This window comes from Pelodiscus sinensis, chromosome 7 (genome assembly GCF_052426305.1).
Source record: "Pelodiscus sinensis isolate ZL-2025 chromosome 7, ASM5242630v1, whole genome shotgun sequence".
Classification (NCBI taxonomy): Eukaryota; Metazoa; Chordata; order Testudines; family Trionychidae; genus Pelodiscus; species Pelodiscus sinensis.
In genome coordinates this window covers 33,733,095-33,752,903 of record NC_143058.1, presented here as the reverse complement: position 1 = coordinate 33,752,903, position 19,809 = coordinate 33,733,095, and the positions used below count along the sequence as shown (strand labels likewise).

The 19,809-nt window shown below is 41.1% G+C and overlaps 1 protein-coding gene and 1 long non-coding RNA gene across 4 annotated transcripts in view; both read left to right on the top strand.

Moving 5' to 3' along the window:
* The window catches only part of CCDC148 (coiled-coil domain containing 148), a 139,325-nt gene extending 127,737 nt beyond the window's left edge, over window positions 1-11,588 (top strand). For all 3 annotated transcript variants that reach the window (XM_025186537.3, XM_006126840.5, XM_075933433.2), the window contains exons 14-15: window positions 4,140-4,280; window positions 6,745-11,588. In XM_025186537.3, the coding sequence (XP_025042322.3) occupies window positions 4,140-4,280; window positions 6,745-6,891 (288 nt within the window). In that variant the 3' untranslated portion in view covers window positions 6,892-11,588. The remainder of the gene's footprint in view (window positions 1-4,139; window positions 4,281-6,744) is intronic.
* A 6,573-nt stretch (window positions 11,589-18,161) lies between these two features.
* LOC142830295 (uncharacterized) overlaps window positions 18,162-19,809 on the top strand; it is a 107,847-nt gene continuing 106,199 nt past the window's right edge. Inside the window, exon 1 of the long non-coding RNA XR_012905449.2 lies at window positions 18,162-18,240. This is a non-coding gene — a long non-coding RNA (uncharacterized LOC142830295). The remainder of the gene's footprint in view (window positions 18,241-19,809) is intronic.

Sequence of the window (19,809 nt, the reverse complement as noted above, 5' to 3'; positions counted from 1 at the left end):
ATGTCCTCTAGACATAGCCTTTGTGTTTTATTCTTTAGGCAACATGAGAATTAACATACGAAATGACACAATGGAATCTGTTGACATTTGGAAGTAAATATTCATTAATTTCTCTGAAATTGGGATCCTTTTCTCTCTTTTTTTTCTGTTGCTGTTCCTTTTAATTTCAATCCAGTGTAGGGGACTAACACAAGGCTTATAATGAACCACTGAATCCCTGAAAGTGAGAGAAAGTGGTTCATAGGCCCTGGGTTGGCTCACCTCACAGGGCTGAATTTAACTCTATGAAATTTGTGCACTTCATGAAAACACTGTATTCCAGACAACACTTATGCAAAGTTGCCAGGTTAAATTTACTATGACTAGGGTTGCCAGGTGTCCGGTATTGAACCGGACAGTGCGGTATTTTTGCTTCCTGCCTGGGGAAAAAAATTCAGAAAATACCGGACACCTGAAATGTCCGGTATTTTCAGATTTTTTTTTTTTCCCAGACAGCAGGCGAAAATCCTGGGTGCTTACCAGGTTCCGCAGGGGAGCTGTTCGGCCCGGCCCAGGGATGCAAGATGCAAGCCTGTTAGGGCCAAAAAGTCTCAAATGCATTTCTTAAAGGGTCCACGCTGTTTTTGTTTGTTTGTTTGTTTGTTTGCTTAACAACTCTCGGGGTCCTTTTTTTGTTTTTGTTTTTGCTCAACAACTTTGGTCTGCCCCTTTTTTTCTTAACAGAATTTATTCCCCAATGTTTTTTTGGGGGGGGTGTGGGGCGGAGGGTGTTCAGTATTTTTGATTAAACCATCTGGCAACCCTAACTGTGATATTTTTTTATTTTTATTTTCCTAACCTTTGAACATACATCTTTGAAAAATTTATGTTATACTCAATTGTTTTAAATTAATTTACCTGAGTTGTTTTTTATTGTGAAGCAATAAAAGGGAAATCCAGTATTTGAGATTCTCCTGAAGGTGCAGCACAAAATGTGCAACCAGACTGTGGGTGGGGAACACAGAAAAGGTTATTTAAACCACACCTTGTTTCTTTCCAATTGTGAACTTCTTTCCAAAATAGTGCCCAGTGTAACTTAGCCTTAGTGTTACAGCAGCTTCCCCAACGTAGTCTATGGTTTGTAATGCAAGCCAGAATGACCATAGCGGAATTCCCTATAAATATAAACCCAAACCTAGTGCATGCTCTGCACTGAGAGACAGGGAGCCTACGGCAGTGCCCGAGCCAAAACCTAAACATTAAAATGTGTCTGTAAGGTCAAAGATAGCCAATGAAAATTCTGAAGCACAGATGTCATGTGCTATCTATGTGATAGCCTGCTTACCAACTATGACTATGCTGAGGAAAAATGAATTGAGGGGACCTCACAACCAACAACAGTCCTGACAGCTGAATGCTTTGAAAATTCTGTTGGTTCCAAAGAAACCTTGATGACCTATGACCTCCTTGCTGGAAGAAGGCCCCCAAGTCTCCAGTGATGTGGAGGGCATTATCATCAATAGAAACCTGAAACAGATGAAATTCCTGGAGCTTACAAAGACTTAGCAGTGACCAGGCATCTTCTGGAAATCAAGCCATAATTAATAGACCCTGAAACAACGGGAGGTTACCTTTGAGCTTACAGACAACTTTTAAGGTTTAGGTTTTAAAATGCCCTAAATGGTCTAGGACATGCTTACTTGGGAGACTCTCACTTTCCTGGTTTGATACTCTCCCACAGTTGTCATCAGCAGGCTGATGCTAGGTCTCCCCCAATAGACTTGTCAGGACCTCCTCCATATGGGCAGGGCCAGCTCTAGGTTTTTTGCTGCCCCAAGCAAAACATTTTTGTCCTGGCTGCCCCCCACCCCCCCAAAAAAAACCCACCAGGAAAAAATTCTGTTGAAGGGGAAAAAAAAGGGGAGGGGAGAGAACAAAGTTGTTGAGTGGGGAAAAAAAAGGCTCCAAGACTTAAGCCAAAAAAAAATTAAAATAAAACATCATATCCCCTTTAAGAGTGAGTGCAGGGATAGGAAAAGGGGAGAAGTTGAGCACTAAGACCCAGGGGAAGCATTGCTTCCCCTGAGTCTTCTGGCCAGCAGCCATTTTGTGTCAGGAGCCTTGCGAAACCAGGTAAGCATGGGGGCTGGGGTTAGGGGACTGGGGGTGTTGGGGGGTGGGGAGGCATTTGGGGGTGGGGGGAGGCCGGGTGCTGAGTGTTTGTAGGGTTGTCAGGTGCCCGGCATTTTCGCCTCCTGGCCGGGGAAAAAATCAGAAAATACCAGACATCTCAGGTGTCCAGTATTCTCTGAATTTTTTTCCAGACAGGAGGTGAAAATACTGGACTGTCTGGGTGAATACTGGACACCTGGCAACCCTAAATACTGGACACCTGGCAACCCTAGGCGGGAAGGGGGCGTCCTACCTGGGATTTCCAAATGATGTAGGCGGAGGGGTGACTGATGGCTGGGTCCAGGCTGCGGGTCTGGCAGAGCGGAGCCTCCACTTGGAGTGGAGAGGCTCTTGGAAGAAGTGGCGGTTGCCGGGAAGGAGCAGGACTCAGGAGACAGGGCCAGCCAGCAGGCTCCGGAGCCAGGTGCACATGGTGCCAGGGCCAACCAGCAGTCTCTGGGTGTGCATTGGTGCCAGCTAGCTGCGCAGCCTCAGTGTTTCCCGGGCCACGGCCCTTTAAAATTGGTGGGGCGGGGCGAGGCGTTGCTGGGGGCAGAGCCAGCTGCTTACCTGAAATGCTGCCCCTGGCAAAGTGCCACCCCAAGCGCCTGCCTGACTTGTGGTACCTAGAGCCGGCCCTGCGAACAGGCCTTAGAGCTCTACTATGCTCTTTCATCCCTTATTTGAAACAGCATAGATTTGCTGATTTTCCGGGCATGCTGCATGGTCCATTTGTTTTCCCTACCATTTGACTCTATGATGTTAGGTGACTGAGGTATGGATGCATGTGCATGTTTGTGCTGCTATTTATTTTTTGTCATTTTAAACAATTGGTAGAACATGCATATTTTGTGAATGGGCACTTTTTAATTTTACTTGTATTTTATTTAGAATAAATATTAAAGTATTATTGGGATGCCAGCTCTTCTCTTGACTGCCCTCAATGAGTCTTCACAACACCATATGGTGGCACTGTCTTCCACATGCCTGAAGAACTATCATGGGTCCAAAGAGAGGTCTCTATGGAGAAGCAGTTTTGATCTGAGGAGACTGTCCTAAAAACAAGATTGATTTGTTGCCCAGATCTTTAGTTACATCACATAGTGGCCTGGATTGTGTTACATTGCTGAGAACAGATGTTCAGTGCTATAAAGAAGTGCAGAAAAACTACTTCAATGTGAGAAGGAATCTATGGGAGATGGCTGTTCGTTGAAGTGGATAATGATCTCTGCATAAGCTATAGTCAATAGGTTATTTCTTTTGTGAGTGCCTGTGTTGACATTTAGAACTAGTCAATTCATTTCAGAAAAGTCAGGGGATCTATATGCCATTATCCCTTAGCAGCTATTTTTGCTCAACAAGATTCTTCTGTTGTGTTCTGCCTGAAGTCATTTTATGATGGTTCTTGAAGGGATATTCCTTGTATATTTCTGTCAGTCTAAAAAGCTGTTCCATCTTTTGACTTGAACTTAATACTTACAAGACTGATCGCACCATATTCAGGACTCGTGGCAGACGGCTGTCTGACTTATATATCTCATTTGAATTTCTGTGGTGTTTCAATGAATCATCTTAATCATTACCCAAAGCTTCAGCCAGTACTGTTCCCACTGAGGATGTAAAGCAAAGCTACTGTTTCTGAATATCTACACATATCTTTCTGCAGGATTGCTCTTTTGATTTGAAATATTACCTGTTGCCTGTTCTGAGAGTAGGAATGTAAAATCCTGATTAATCAGTTAACCAGGTAAACTGGTTTTCAGTGGAAGGTGCTGATAACAGATGACATCACACATCATTTTTATAGCCTAGAGGCCAGTCATTTAGGGCCACAAAGGTTACTTTCCTTTTCAGAGTAGTTCACAAAAAATATAAAGATGATAATTATTATAAGGCACATTTCTCAACTCCAGTCCACTTCACTCCAACTTCATTCCAGTCAATATCAACTGTTTCACTAATTAATATTTTCATGTAATGTTATTTAGGTTGCTATTGTTGCAGAAATTGATCCAGCTAGAATGATGGCTGATACAGTGGCATCTAAAGCTAAAGTAGGCATTGGAAGTGAAGAAGAATTTGTTCTTCATAGACCACTGTTTACATTGAATACATACAGTGAACAACAGGTAATTGCCTATCTTGTATAGTTTGTGTGCAAATGAATTCCATTCACAGAAGAGTAATAATAGAAAGTTATTGTCATGTGTGAAACCAAAAACACTATAGAGAAATGTATTTGAGATAGCTAGTCAATATTTTTAAAATTAAAAGTACACCCTTTATCATGTATCATGCATTTCTCTAAAGTCTAAGGGGTTGCTGTTCTGCTTAGCCTTGCTATGAATGTTATTTTGTTAAATGCTTAAAAAGTACACCCTTTGTCATGTATCATGCATTTCTCTAAAGTCTAAGGGGTTGCTGTTCTGCTTAGCCTTGCTCTGAATATTATTCTGTTAAATGCTTAAGGCAAACTTCTGCCCTTATTGAAAATTACACCAAGAGAGAGTCAGTGTTTAGTTGGTAGATATAAAATTTTATGTAGTAGATGTTTTTCAATGAAATGGCAAATTAATTAATTGTCTGGGATGGGTCCTCTACCATACAAACTCTTCATAAGCTAAAAATCATTATCTGGCTTGCTGTGAAGTACAGGCAGTCCCCAGGTTACATGGATCCGACTTACATCGGATCCCTACTTACAAACGGGGTGAGGCAACCCCGCACTAGTTGCTTCCCCCAGTAGACCAGGGAGACGCGGAGCGGCTTGTCTCAGCAGACACCACAGCTTGAGAATAAAGGACTGAGGGAAGTGAGGTGTGGGAGAATAAAACTGAGCTCTGGAGAAATATTTGGCTAGAGTTTCCCCTACAATATGTACCAGTTCCGACTTACATACAAATTCAACTTAAGAACAAACCTACAGTCCCTATCTTGTACGTAACCCGGGGACTGCCTGTAATAGTAAATGAAGAATCAGTTGCCATAGGATGTATAGAAGAGGAATACAGGTGTCCAGTGTAAAGGGAAAATATTAAAGTGAAATAATGATACTCTTTCTCTCAGTTTGTACCAGATTGCTGAGGACATTCTGGCTATGTCTAGACTGTAGAGGTTTTTTTTTGGAAAAACGACTGTTTTTCCGAAAAACTTGACTTACATCCACACTGCAATTGTGTTCTTTAGAAAAAAAATCTAAAGAACAGAGGGGTTTTTCTAACATTGGTAAATCTCTTTCTACAAGGAAGAAGCCTTTTTCCGAAAGAACTCTTTTGGAAAAAAGCATGTGTGGACAGGGAAGAGAGAGTTCTTTCAAAAGAAGAGGAAAGAGGAAAAAGCACAGGTGCCCTGGTGGCCACTTTGTCCATAGTAAACACATCTTAAATATGAGATAGTGTCCACACTAAATGGATGCTATCTTTCGAAAAAGTAGATCACTTTTTCGATATGCTTTGGCAGTGTGGACGCTCTTTTTTGGAAGAAGTGTTTTCGGAATATCTCTTCTGGGATATGAAGAAATATGGGAGGGTTGCAAGAGCCAGGGGATACGAATGCATAAGGAGCAGGGAGGGAGTAGAAGCTGGTGGGTATGGATTGGCACCTGGAATTTAGCCCAGGTGCCCTTCATATCCACATTCCTTTGCTGTCAACAAAAAGCTTTGAAACCCACTATCTAATTGAGTATCTCTTCCTTCCCTCAAGACCTGTCTCCATAGGTGAACAGGCTCCTACTGCTACCTTCTACCGCATTAGTTCAAGAGGATGTCTGTCCTCTGGATTTTATTATCTCATCTGAATCCTGCTAATGGCCCAAGCTGGGAGTTAAATGATTCCATGTGATAGAATCTCTGTTTTGTTTTTTAATTAAGCAGTTATAGTAAAATATTTTGAAATAAGTTTTGGTTACAAAGTCAAACACTGACAAATTACGAAATGCCAGAACTGAGGGTTTCCTTTTGCGTATGCATTATGATACAGTTTTTAATTACATGATCACTCAAAGTTTCCATAGGATCCTGGCCTCATTCAGGGCTCACAATCTGTGGTGCACAGAGAATAAATCAGGGTTGTGAAGTGAAGGAGGCTATTGTCTATAGAACTCTTGCCTCATTTGTTGTAGAATTTGGGGATAATACTACTACCTGTTCTCACAAAGGAGTTGTGAAGGTTAATTAATATTTGTGAAACACTTATAACTAAGATGAGAACACCATAGAAATGCCCAGAAAGAAATTAGTATATCTGTCTGCAGTGCAGGGTTCATATGATGTGCATTAAATAAATCCTGCTGTCACACTTCAAATGTAGAGAATAAAAACCAATATTGAGTAACTCATGAAGCAGGGGTCCTATGGAAAAATGTATCCTCATGAAGTTAAAGATTGTTCATACAAATGGAATGAAATAAGATTGAATGATAAAATAGTTTTGTCATTTCCTAACTTTTGAGTCCTTGATTTTCCACTGTGATGTTCTTTTAACATAGGTTTTTATGTAATATACAGACACACCAAATATATACTATATTTTTGAGAAAATATTACTACTGATATTTTGGTTGTGTTCACCATTATGATATTTTATTTTTAACAGATCATTTCTGATCCTAGAGTTCGTGTTGAGCTAGCTCTTCGAGAAGTTGGACTTCATAAAACCCTTTATGCTAGAGAGATTTTACCAAAAATTCCTCCACTTAAACTTCCAAGAAGGGACATGGAATCTACAATCTTTAAAATGTAGAATCTAGCATGGATTTCAGATCTTTCACTATTGTTTGGACTATAATATGAAATTATTTAATAAACATATTTATATTTAGATAACTTCATGAATTTAGGATACTTCATAGAACTATTTAGTTCTTAATGCAGTCATTCAAAAAGAAATTTGTTTCCTATGCTGTGTGCTGTAGACCACTTAATATTCCCCTGACAATCTTGAATAGAGTTTTGTAATGTAATGTTCTTTAAGAACAGTTTACTGAGATTATAATCTAATTATTTGGAGCCAAATAATTCCCCTATATAAAAGCTTTAGGAGGAGTCTGTGCATGGAACCCTCTGGTAAGATTTCCACACAGCATCATGGGATGGGGTTTTCCACATGATAAACACTGTGGGGCTCAACCACAAGCCTGGTAGATATCTGTGGATCAGAAGGGGGCATGGGCTATCAGCGTGTCTCGGCACTATTTCCAATCCTTGGAAACCTCCTCCTCATTTCCTGGCAGCATGGTTCCTTTGCAGCTACATGTGTAAGTACTCTTCCCTTTTCCCATAGTAGCACATGAGGATTCCCCAGGAAATGCTCTGAGAGAGATTTTATAATCTGGGATCATGCCCTCAGATTTATCCTTTTTTTACTTTCCCCAGAGAAGGCCCTGGATGGAGTGTCACTAGGTGTGAGGTAGTATTGATCGGGTTGCCAGGTGTTCGGTTTTGAACTGGACAATCTGGTATTTGAGCTTTCTGTCCCGGAAACAAATTGAGAAAATACCGGACATATAAATGTCTGGTATTTTCTAATTAAGTTTTATTATTATCGTGAGTATCAGTATATAGTTGCGTACTGCCTGGCTGGTAGACATGCTCACACAGTGTGAGCGTGTCTACTAGCCAGGCAATATGCAACTATACAGTAGAGAGGAGGGAGGCGGGGCCAGGCCAGGATGGAATCCCCGGGGCCGGACTCGCCTGTGCACCCCTCCGGGACTGTGTGTGGGATGGGCAATGCCCTGGGATCTGCATGCACCCGGGCCAGCCCCACTCCCTGCTGGCCAGTTCCCCCCCTCCCACCACTCCCCTCCGACCTCCTCCTGGCCAGCCCCACTATCCCCAACCCCATACCGGCCAGCCCTGCTTCCCGCCAGCCCCCCCCCCCAGTCTTCCCCAGCCTTCCCCGATCGCCCTGACCCCTCCCAGCCAGCCACACTCCTGACCAGCCCCGCTCCCTGCCAGCTGGTTCCCCCCTACCCAGCCCTGCTCCCCCTGACCCTCTTGTAGCCAGCCCCGCTCCCCTCCCGGCCGGTCCCGTCTCTCCCCACCCCCATCCCGATCTGAGATCAAGTGTGTCCGGTATTTTTTTGAAATCATTTGGTAACCCTAAGTACTGAGTCTCTTCTCTAGAGAATATGGGAGAGCTGCATGTGGAGGGTTCTCTTACACAGAAACAATCTGGCACTTGGTAAACCACATTTTAAAGAAATATTTTTCTGTTAATCAGCAGCACAAATCTAAACTAACTTCACAAAATAGTCATTTTAGATAGTAGTATAGTACATAGATGCATCCTATATAACTTTCATTTCAGGTTATCTTATCTGAAAATTTGATTTATTTAATTATAAAAACCTCATTATCATAAATGTTTCTATTATTCCTTCATTATAATAAGAGGAAACTTAACTCTTCTCTAAAATTAGAGACCAGTTTGGTGCATCACGTTTACTGCAAATTAATCATCCAGACAATTTCATTTTGAAATGTAGTCCTTAAGAATATATTAGAAAGTTAGAAATAGCATTCTTTGTCTAAAATCTGTATTTTGTATTAAAAAATCTGAATACATTTCACTTATATGGAATGGAAATTGAAAAGTAATTTTTATAACTTCACTTTTTCTAACCTTATGAAATATATGTAACATGTATGAAAACAAGAAATATCAAATATGCAATTAACCTAACCACCATTCAAGAAACTGTTTGCATATGACTGAGAATATGGTCTCTTTATTTACTTTTACATTGCTTGTTAAATGTCTTGTTCAGCCTTACATAAAATACATGCAATGTACAGATTATGCTATATTCAGAGACAATAAATAGAATAAAATTAGGATTATGCAATTCCCTATTGATCTGGTTACGTATGTTCCTAATCACCATAGTCTTTAAATGCTTCAGTCATACATGAATTGTATATTAACAATGTCCCAGTGAGTAGGAAGTACTTCCCTATTTCACAGGTACTAAGGCACAGTGCAGAATAAATGACTTGCACAGGTTCATACTGAAAGTCTGCGGCTGAGCCAGGAGCTGAATCAGGGTCCTTTAGGATCAAGTCCAATGCCTTAGTCATTTCTTTATATTCCCAGGGTATGTCTTTGAAATAACTGTGTCTACACAGCAGGCAGTTATTTCAAAATAATGTTGAAATACTGACAAGCTGGAGGACTTCTTACTCCAACTCCTATAACCCTTATTGTACAAGGAGTAAGGAAAGTCAGAGGAAGAGAAAGGTAGGAACGAAAGTGACCTTGCTAGGTCATCTAGTCCAATATCCTGCACTCAGGCAGGACTAAGTAATATTTAGACCAATGTTTCTCATCCTAGAAGTTGGGAACAAGTTTGAGGGTGTAGAGTGGTTCATAAGTGAAGGTAAGCAAAAATATTTGTGTGCAAGATCAAACTTTATTTTTACATAGAAACAAATGAAGAGGGTTAGGGTTAGAGATATAATACTTCAGCTGAGGTCTTATCAGTGCTGAGTACTGTGACATAATTACTTCTTGACACAGCCTATGTTTTTAGTAAGAAATGTCTCTGCTAACAAAAAATATAGGAACTGAAATTACCCAATATGTTTACATAGGTTTGAAATATTAGTTTATTAATGCTGGTGGACCAGTAGTCATAATTTACTTAAGGATATTTTAAATAGTGTGTTTCAAAGTACTTAAATCTTAGGAAAGGGGGCTCTCCTTATTTTTAAGTCCACAAAAAAGTTGAGAAGAGGTTGATCTGGACAAGTTTTTGTTTAACTTGTTCTTAAATACCCCAGTGATGGTGATTCCACAACCTCCTATGTAACTTTTTCCAGAATTTAGCTATCCTTACAGTAAGGCAATTGTTTCTAATGTGTAACCTACATCTTTCTTTCTGAAATAAAACTCTTTACTTTGTGTCCTGTCCTTAGTGAATAAGGAGGACCCTCCTCTGTATAGTAATCTTTTATAGTAGTTGAAAATGGTTATCATGTTCTTGTTTAGTCTTCTTTTCTCCATACTAAACAAAATCCAATTTTTTTTCAATCTTTTCTTCAAAGCCATGTTTTTTAGACTTTTAATTATTTTTGTGGTTTTCCTCTGGGCTTTTTCTAATTTTTCCGTATCTATCTTGAAGCATGGTGCCCAGAACTGGATATAATACTTCAGTTGAGGTCTTATCCGTGCCAAGTACTGTGACAGAATTACTTCTTATTTTGCTTATAGCAAGCAATAATACACCCCAGAATAATGTTTGTGTTTTTTAATTGCAGTTTTACATTCTCACATTTAGTTGGTGATTCACAGATCGTTTTCTACAGTACTCCTTTCTAAGCAATCATTTCCCATTTTGGTTTTGCGCAATTGATTAGTCCTTCCTAGGTGTACAGGTTGTACCTCTCTAAACTGGGACTCTGATCCAGCAACATGCCTGGTCCAGTAGGACCATAGATGTACCTGGACCAGAGAGGCCCAGGGCAGGGAGGCCAGTGGTGGGCAGAGGACTCAGGCAACTCTGGGAGTACAGCGCCAGAGGGCTCAGGCGGCCCGGGGAATCCCATGATGTGTCTGGGAGCCTTGCAGCAGGGGGCTCTGAAGGCATAAGTAGCCCCACAGCAAGGGGTCCACCAGTGGTGCAGCTAGGAGTCCCATGGGAGGGGCTCAGGAGCTCAGCTACTTAGGGGGAACTTAGGGTTCTAATGGTATAATATTACTGCTGGGTGGGTTCTTGAGTGGTCTAGGGGCTAGGGCATTGGTGTGGGGACCCCAGGGTTGTGGGTTTGAGCCCCGCCCACCTGGGGAGCATAACTGTTACCACGGCCAGCACTAGGTGCCCCATTAGAAAGGGTAAATAAGGGACACCCTGAAGGGTGGTGGAGGTGGGGTAGATTCTTTGTATGAACCACTGGCAGTACAGCCAGGAGTGTGGCAGGCACTCAGGGAGCATCATAGCTGGGAGTCCCAGCAATGAGAGGTCTAGTCAGGGCCAGCAGCACAGCTGGCTGAGGGCAATGGAGGCTGGCTGGGTCTAGAAACAGAGCCTGCAGTTGTCTTGGAGGCGGATGACAGAGAACCTTCCCTGGTTGAGAAAATTCCCTTGTTCAGAACCAGTCAGGTCCCAAGGATGCCAGACCATGGAGGTTCAACCTGTAGTACTTTGCATTTTCCTCATTGAATTTCATCCCATCTACATCAGATCATTTCTCAAGTTTGTCAAGATCACTTTGCATTCCCATGCCATCCTCCAAAGCACTTGTATGCCTCCTACCCTGGCATCATCTGCAAACCTTCAAAGTATACTCTTTATGTCATCCTAATAATTTGTGACATTATTGAGTGGAAGTGGACCTGTAACAGATACCTGTGGGGCCCCATAAGACATGCCTTTCCAGCTTGATTGTGAGCCGTTGATAACTACTCCTGAGTATGCTTTTCCAGTCGTCTAGACTTGCTTTCACTTTCAAAAGAAGATATGCAAATTTGGTGGTAATTTGCATATCTTGTTCTGATCACTTTTTCAAAAGAGTTTTTTTCGAAAAAGCAAGCAGTTTAGATGCTGTTCTTTCAAAAAAAACACACCCTTTTTTCAAAAGAACCTGTAAACCTCAATTTTTGAGGAAGAAGGTTCTTTGGAAAAAAGTTTTTTTTTTTTTTAAAGAATCGCGTCTAAATTGCTTGCTTTTTTGAAAAAAACTCTTTCAAAAAAGTGATCGGAAGAAGATATGCAAATTACCGTTGAATTTGCATATCTTCTTTTGAAAGTGAAAGCAAGTCTAGACGTACCCTTACATTATATTAGGTTATATTAAGTTCATGTATCACGCCCCCTTTTTTATTTTTGAGAAATCCTCATGCCCTCCCCATACCGAAAAACAAAAATAGCATCAAAACTTAGGGAGGGAGATTGACAGGCGGGGGTGTGGGGGAATGGGTCACCTTACGCCCGCCCCCCTGGAATTTCTTCATGCCCCCCCAGTTTAGGAACCCATGATCCCATATTTTTCTAATTTGTTTGAGACAGTCATGTGAAAGAGTAACAAAAATAGTGTCAATTAATTGCATTTAACACCTGCAATTAACTGAAAACAAAATTAACACATTAGTCACGTACCTCTGAGTGGGGAGGGAGGCAGCTGCACCTCTGGAGTTCTGCGGGAGGAAACGGGCCTGAAGCCCCACTACAGAGCTGTGAGGGCAGCAACAGCAGCAAGGAGCCTGAAACCCTAACCTGGAGATCCATGGACAGTGATGACCTGGGGAGCCCTAAGGAAGGCTGAAGCCCAGAGTCCCAAGCAGAGCTGAAGCCTGGAGTCTTATGTCCCAGGCCTCCCACTCTGAGTGGGGCTGAAGCCATGAACCAATGAGTGCTGAAGGTAGGGGGGATCCCAATATTTTTTTGAAGTCTAAATGAGTTGTCAGCACAAAAAAATTGAGAAACACTGTTGTAGAGAATAGGGGCCCCGGCCCTCCAACAGAGGGACAACTGCCCTGGGGCCCAGTGATTTAAAGGGGCTGGGGCTCTGGCTGCCGCTGTGGCAGCAGCAGCACGTGGAGCCTTCAAATTTCCACTGGATCGCTGCACTCCAGGTGGCTCTTAGGGCTGCCTGGAGTGCAGAGTATTCCAGCAGCACTGGGTGGAGAGTACTGTGGTTCAGGCAGCACCAAGGGCCTACAAATTCTACCTGAGGCCCCAACCCTTTTGGGAGCATAGAGATGGCCCCTTCCAACCTTGTCCAGAGGCCTAGTGTATCTGTCAGCTCCCCTGCCTGGCGAGCTCCGCCTCTATGCACCAGCCATGCATACATGCCAAGTCCCTGAGGTAAAAATCCACCTACCCTAGCAAACAAGGCTCCCTCAGCTGAAGGAAGTTATGTAACAATACTCATAATATTTCTACATTTGTAAGTTCAACTTTCATGATAAAGAGATTGCATTGCAATACTTGTATAAGGTGGACTGAAATACTAGTTCTTTGTAAGGTTGCCAGATGGTTTCACAAAAAATACCCCCCTCCCTACCCCAACCCCCAAAAAGATCTCCGGGAAAAAATTATGTGGAGCAAAAAAAAAAAAAAATGCAGTCGCAGCACCTTTAATTCCTGAGCCGCTCCCCCCGCACCAGCCAGCGTGAGCTGCGCCGCATGTCCCAAGCGGCCTTCCATCGGGTGCTTGAGTCAGGCCTCGGGAAAAACAGAAAATAGCAGACATTTTAAATGTCTGGTATTTTTTTAATTTTTTTACTGGACGGAAGGTGCAAGTACTGGGCTGTCCTGAAAACTTAGTTCTTTGTTTCTTTTTTACAGTGCAAATATGTGTAATAAAGATAACAGGACTGTGCCCTCTTCTCACTGTGCTCGCCTACCCCCTGTCTGACTGCTTTTGCTTTACTAAGAGAGCCTGTTGATGTTGATGATGTCATTCTGTTGCCTGGCAGGAATATTTTGTCATCCATAAGGCAAAAAGTTTTTTATATAGAGAGATCATATAAAATGAGCACAGTACAGTTTGTATTCTGTGTGTAACTGAAATACATATATTTGAAATTATAGAAGACATCCAAAATATTTAAATAAATGGTATTCTATTATTGTTTAACAGTGCAATTAAACAGATTTATTGTGATTATTTTTTAATCTCTTGACAGCCCTAATCAAAAGCTTTACTAAAGTTCTGATATATCATATCTACTGCTTCCTCCCTATCCACAAGATACATTACCCTGTCAAACAAGAAAACTGGGTTGATTTGACATGATTTGTTCATGACAAGTCCATGTTGACTGTTAATTTATCACCTTATTTTCTTCTATATGCTTACAAATTGATTGCTTTCTTGTTTTCTCCATTATCTGTGTGGGTGCCAGTGTTAAGTTGACTAATCCCATAAGGCCTGTCTACTTTTTATAGATCAGTACTATATTTGCCCATTATTGTTGGGGTTTTTTGTTTGTTTTGTTTACATGGTAGAGGACCAACTATCACACTTTGTTGGGTCCTGAAACTCCTCGGGGAGGAATCCGGCCTTGCTTCTCAGCTATTGTAGTCCCAGAGAGATTTGGTTGGCATGGCAATGCCAAGTCCATGAGGGGTGCCAAAAAACACAGGGCCTCAAGCAGTCATTTATTTCCTTTGTGATTAAGAGTAGGCCCAGAAGGTAACTGCAGTAAAGTAAAATATTGTCAAAGCATTACCACCTTTTACTTCTGCATAAATGCTGGGGAAAATAAATGTTAACATGAAGCAGAGATTGTCTTCTGAGGCACAGGAGATTGAGCCTATACTAACAGTCTTATTGTTTTTGTTTCTGTTCTACCACAAAGAATTCATTTTTTTCTGCCACTCCCTTGAAATCAACTTCAACTGCTGAACCTTGTGCCATTGTGCAAATTGCTCATCCCCCAACACTGCCTGTGTGGAAGGGAGCAGGACAGTATCACCTCAGTCAGCAGAGCTCCCAGGACATATTAACTAGAGTTGATTGAATTGTTTTTGATTAAATGGAAATTTTCTCACAAATTTAATCATTTTAAAATAAATTGTAGGAAAAAAACCATTGCCACGAAAGAATTTCCAGTTTTCAGGGGGGGTTGACATTTTTAAATTAACCCTCAAAAATTCTGTGAATTTTTATGAAGGAAAATGTCTTCCATGTGCAAAAATTTTCACGGGAAATAAAATATTTCCCAACCAGCTCTAGCACTAAAGTTCTCACCAACAGTGCTTATTTTCTCTCCTCTTGCACTTGGGTAGAACAAGGCATGGAATTCTAGCTGGCCCTTTTGCATGAGCATAAGATATATGAGATATACATTAAATACTGCTCAGATTGTCCCTCAGTTTGGTGTTGGTAGCTTTAAGTTTGTGATAGTTTGTTGTAGCATTATTGACTTCCTGCACTTTGGCTAACCCTGAGATCAACTTATTTGTAATAGTGAAGTCTTGTAATATACTTTATTTCTATGAATAAAAATAATTCCCTAGTCAATAAATAACTTAAATGTTAATCAGTGATGAAAGGTCAAGTATCCAACTGGCACCAAATTTGTTTGACCATATTCTACATATGCCAAGGTACACTTTCTCAGTCTCTTACCATTTTCAGGCAAAAAGGAAAGCAGAAAGGCCTTTACATTGAAATTTTGAAAATCAGCTTCCCAAGGTCAGACTTTTCTGAACTCTGTAAACTGTTAACTGAAAGCCTTATAGAACATCAAACTTCACATCATTAAGCAGAGGGCAAAATAGAAAAATGAATGTTCTTGCTTACCACAAAGCATTCTGGGAAAATGAAGAGTTCACTATAATTGTTTAATTTAATAATTAAGAATATGGTTCTCTAAGCTATAATATACTCCCTTTAATGTTTTTGAGGATAAATAAATTATTGCATGCAGTGTGGTAGTGACGTTTTAGATGACTACAAGAAGGAAATTGGAGTTAGTGGGATTTGAGGAGCCATAGAATTTAAAAGTCCTCAAGTCCAGCCTCCTCTTAAAATAAGGAATAAGGGGCCTTTCAGAAAAGGTTTTATTTTCCGAAAGATCTGCGTCTAGACCGGCGCTTTTTTCCGGCAAAGCTCCGAGCCGGAAAAAAGCGGCAGCCATTTTTATGCAAATGAAGCGGGGGGGATTTAAATCCCCGCTTCGTTTTGCAATTGCGATGTGTCTAATTTGCATCCCTTTTACGGAAAAGGGATGCAGTCTAGACACAGCCTCTATGTCTCTTTTCTGACAGAAGGATCAAGCCAAAAGGTATCATCGATCAAAAAGTTAATTGGGAGTGTGATGTAGGAAGTCTTAAGAGCACTGATCCACACTAAACCTCGCTCTAGCAAGTGCTATTAATCTCACTTTCTTTAACAGCAAATTTAAACACATTTTTAAAAACATTATAAAAAAGACCTTAAACATTGTTCACTAAATGCTCTGATGGTACCATACAGTTACCTTAATTGTGTGGAAACTGATGGATTTTTAAGGGATTGGTATTGGAATATGAAACCACTTAGCCCTAAATACCCAGGTTTGATTTCAGTCTATTGCTAATATTTGAAGTCAACTAATGTGGTGGTGTTGTTGCTTATGTAGAATCAGTTGGTACTCTCTACACAATGCCTGCTGGATAGGTTTCAGTATCAGAGAAATATTCCTGCAATTGACATTATTTTTAATTAAAACAGTTTTGAATTAAGACATTCAGATTTGCAGTACAGCATATAAAATACGCAGAAATTAGATATGTACAATTACATTATACAATCTGTTAAGTACAATGTTGTCTATAGGATCCTTACTTACAATCCCAGCAGAGAACATAAGAGCAGCCATACTGGATCAGACCCATGGTCCAGCCCACCCAGTATCCTGTCTTCCAACAGTGGCCATTGCAAGATGTGTCAGATAGAATGATTAGAATAGAATGATGTGACAACCCCAGCTTCAGTCATTCACTGCCAGCTTCTGGCAGTTGGAGGCTTGGGACATCCAGAGCTAGGGGTTGCATCTCTGACCATCATGACTAATAGCCATTGATAGACCTTATATACATGAACTTTAAACCCACTTATAATATTGACCTTCATAACATCCCCTGGCAAGTAGTTCCACATGTTGACTATGTGTGGTATGAAGTATTAGTACTTCCTCGTGTTTGTACTGCTGCCTAATAATTTAATAGGTTGATCCAAGGTTCTTGCATTATGTGAAGGGGTAAATAACACTTTCTTCTTCGTTTTCTTCACACCATTCATGATTTTATAAACTTCCATCATATGCCCTGTTAGTCATCTATTTTGCAAGCAGTCTCAGTCTTTTTAATATCTATTCATGTCAAAGTTGTTCCATATCCCTAATCACTTTTATTGCCTTTCGCTATATCTTTTTTGAATTCCAATATATCTTTTCTGAGATGGGGTGACTAGAGTTGCATAGAATATTCAAGATGTGGGCGTACCATGGATTAATGTAGTGGCTTTGTAATTTCTGTCTTATTATCTATCTCTTTCCTAATGGTTCCTGACATTAGCTTTTTTTTTTTTTTTTTAATGCTGCTGCACATTGAGCAGATGTTTTCAGAAAATTGTCACCAGTGATTCCAAGCTCACTTTTGTGAGTGGTAACAGCTAATTTAGACCCCATCATTTTGTCTGAATAGTTGGGATTATATTTTTCCAGTGTGTATTGCTTTGATTTTATCAACAATGAATTCCATCAGTTATATTCTTGCTCAACATTGTGAGATCCTCTTGTAGTTCTTTGCAGCCTGCTTTGGACTTAACTATTTTGAGTAATTTTGTATCATCTGCAAATGTTGCCATCCTACTGTTTATCCTGTGGCAGCCCGAGAGCCGGGAGCTACAAAAGCCTGGAGGAAGGCAGATACATGAGGGCTGCATCTAGACTGGCATGATTTTGCAGAAATACTTTTAATGGAAAAGTTTTTCTGTTAAAAGTATTTCCACAAAAGAGCATCTAGATTGGCACGGATGCTTTTGCGCAAAAAATGCTTTTGCGCAAAATCATCCGTGCCCAGTATAGATGCGCTTTTGCACAAGAAAGCTCCGATGGCCATTTTAGCCATCGGGCTTTCATGCGCAAAAAATTAAGGTGCCTGTCTACACTGGCCCACTCGCACAAGTATTCTTGCTCAAGAAGGCTTATCCCTGAGCAGGAGCATGAAAGTATTTGCACAAGAAGCACTGAATTCTTACATTAGAATATCAGTTCTCTTGCACAAATTCAAGCGGCCAGTATAGACAGCTGGCAAGTTTTTGTGCAAAAGCAGTCGCTTCTGCGCAAAATCTTGCCAGTCTCGACGCACCTGAGGAGTTGGGTATGTGGGTTTATGTTCCCTGAGTTGGCTTTCAGCGACTGCAGCCCAGCCATTAGGACACCTGAAGCCCATCTGGAGTCAGCCTGGGGGGAAGGCTGATTACAACACCTGCCACCAGTTAAGGCTTCTGGGCACACCATAAAAACCTTCCCTCAGGCAAGACAGGGGGAAAGAGAAAAGGGATGGACCAAAGGAGAGGCGAGGCGAGGCGAGGCAGAAGACAAACCCAGAAGGCTACATGCCAACAGGGCCTGTTCCAAGACACCAGGGACGAGGTACCCAAAGAGTGGTTGGGGAAGTGGCCCAGGGAGGGGCTTCTCCTCAGTAGTGCAAGGGTCAAGCCTTAGGGCTCTGGACCGGAATCTGGAGCAAGTGAGTGGGTGAAGGTTTCCCCCCAGCTCTCTTCCTAGCTGGTGGGCTGCCAATAAGGAAAGGGGTACCCTCGGAGTATTGAAGGGACTGACTTCTAAAACCATGGCCTGGCCAATGATGAAGAGGGCTCTTGGAGCGGGATACCCTTGCCTTCTCGGCAGTGGTAGGGACGCTGCAAGCCTCTGAGGCACATGCAAAGACCCTGCCAGGAAGAGCAGAACCCAGGGAGCTTAGCCCAGTCTTGCCATGACCCCTTTTTCCAGATCATGAAGATCCCAGGACCCAGTACAGATCCCTCGAGTACATTGCTTTTTAGGGGTTTAGAGGTATCGGTTTGACATGAAACTTGAACTGCCCATTACTCTTACAGGTGAGACCTCCAGCTCAGGCTGAGGCATACTAGTAATGAGGTTATGTGGGGGTGGAGAGCCTGTGCAATACCTGTTCTATAATTAAATGGAAGACTTCAATTCAAATTGTACCTGAGGCCTGATTCCTTTCACATGCCAGTGAAAAACAGAAATAATTACAGTGAACCCAGTGTAAAATAGCATAGGTGACAGGAGTATCAGAGCTTAAATGCATTAAACAGATTTTTAAAGGTATTATTTTCTGGACTTACTGTGGGTTGTTTTGGGTTTTTTGTTTTGTTTTTTACTTCAACAGCTGTATGATCTTAGTGTTATGAACATCAATCTTAAGAACGCTTTTATTGATGGAACAGGGGAAATTCACATAACTAAAGTGATGTCCGTGAAGAACAGGTTGACCTAGTTTCACATTCTGGTATCTTCAGTGTATCGGCAATTGGTTTGCAGTGGTTTGACGGACCAGGGGAAAGCAGTGCAGTGCACCAAGCTGTAATGAATGCACCATACTGGCTGTATTTTAAGGATGTTCATTGTGGTGAATTTTTTGATTCCATGAAGTCTTTAATCTCCAATTAGCTCATAAAATTGGGATTCTCCTGTATTTAATGAATGTTGGCCATACATATTGTGGGTGTAAGCCAGCCCATGAAAAAGATTTTTGTAACAGTTTCTTCTGATTTAGTTTTATATTTAAATGCTAAAAAAGTGGTCATTTTGCAGACGTGTTCTCTACTTAATGTGATATATTAAGTTTATAAATATTTAAAATAACATTACAATTATAAATTATTACAAGATTGTAAGATTTTCAAAATTCATCGCAAACAAGACTTAAAATGGATCATAAAAACAGGGCCTGAGTCAAAGTCCACTGAAGTCATGCGAAAGTCAAGTCAGTGGCCTCTGGATTAGACCATAAGTTAAATAAAATATCCAAACCACAAAGAACCTTTTAGCCATTTACACACCTGAGATGATGATTTGTATTTCTAGGTGCTGATTAGCAAATACATATGGAGAGATAGTACTTTTAGTAATTTACACTTAAATTCAATTTGGATCACTAATATGTATTCTCTCTTTATAAGCTGCCTCTGACCT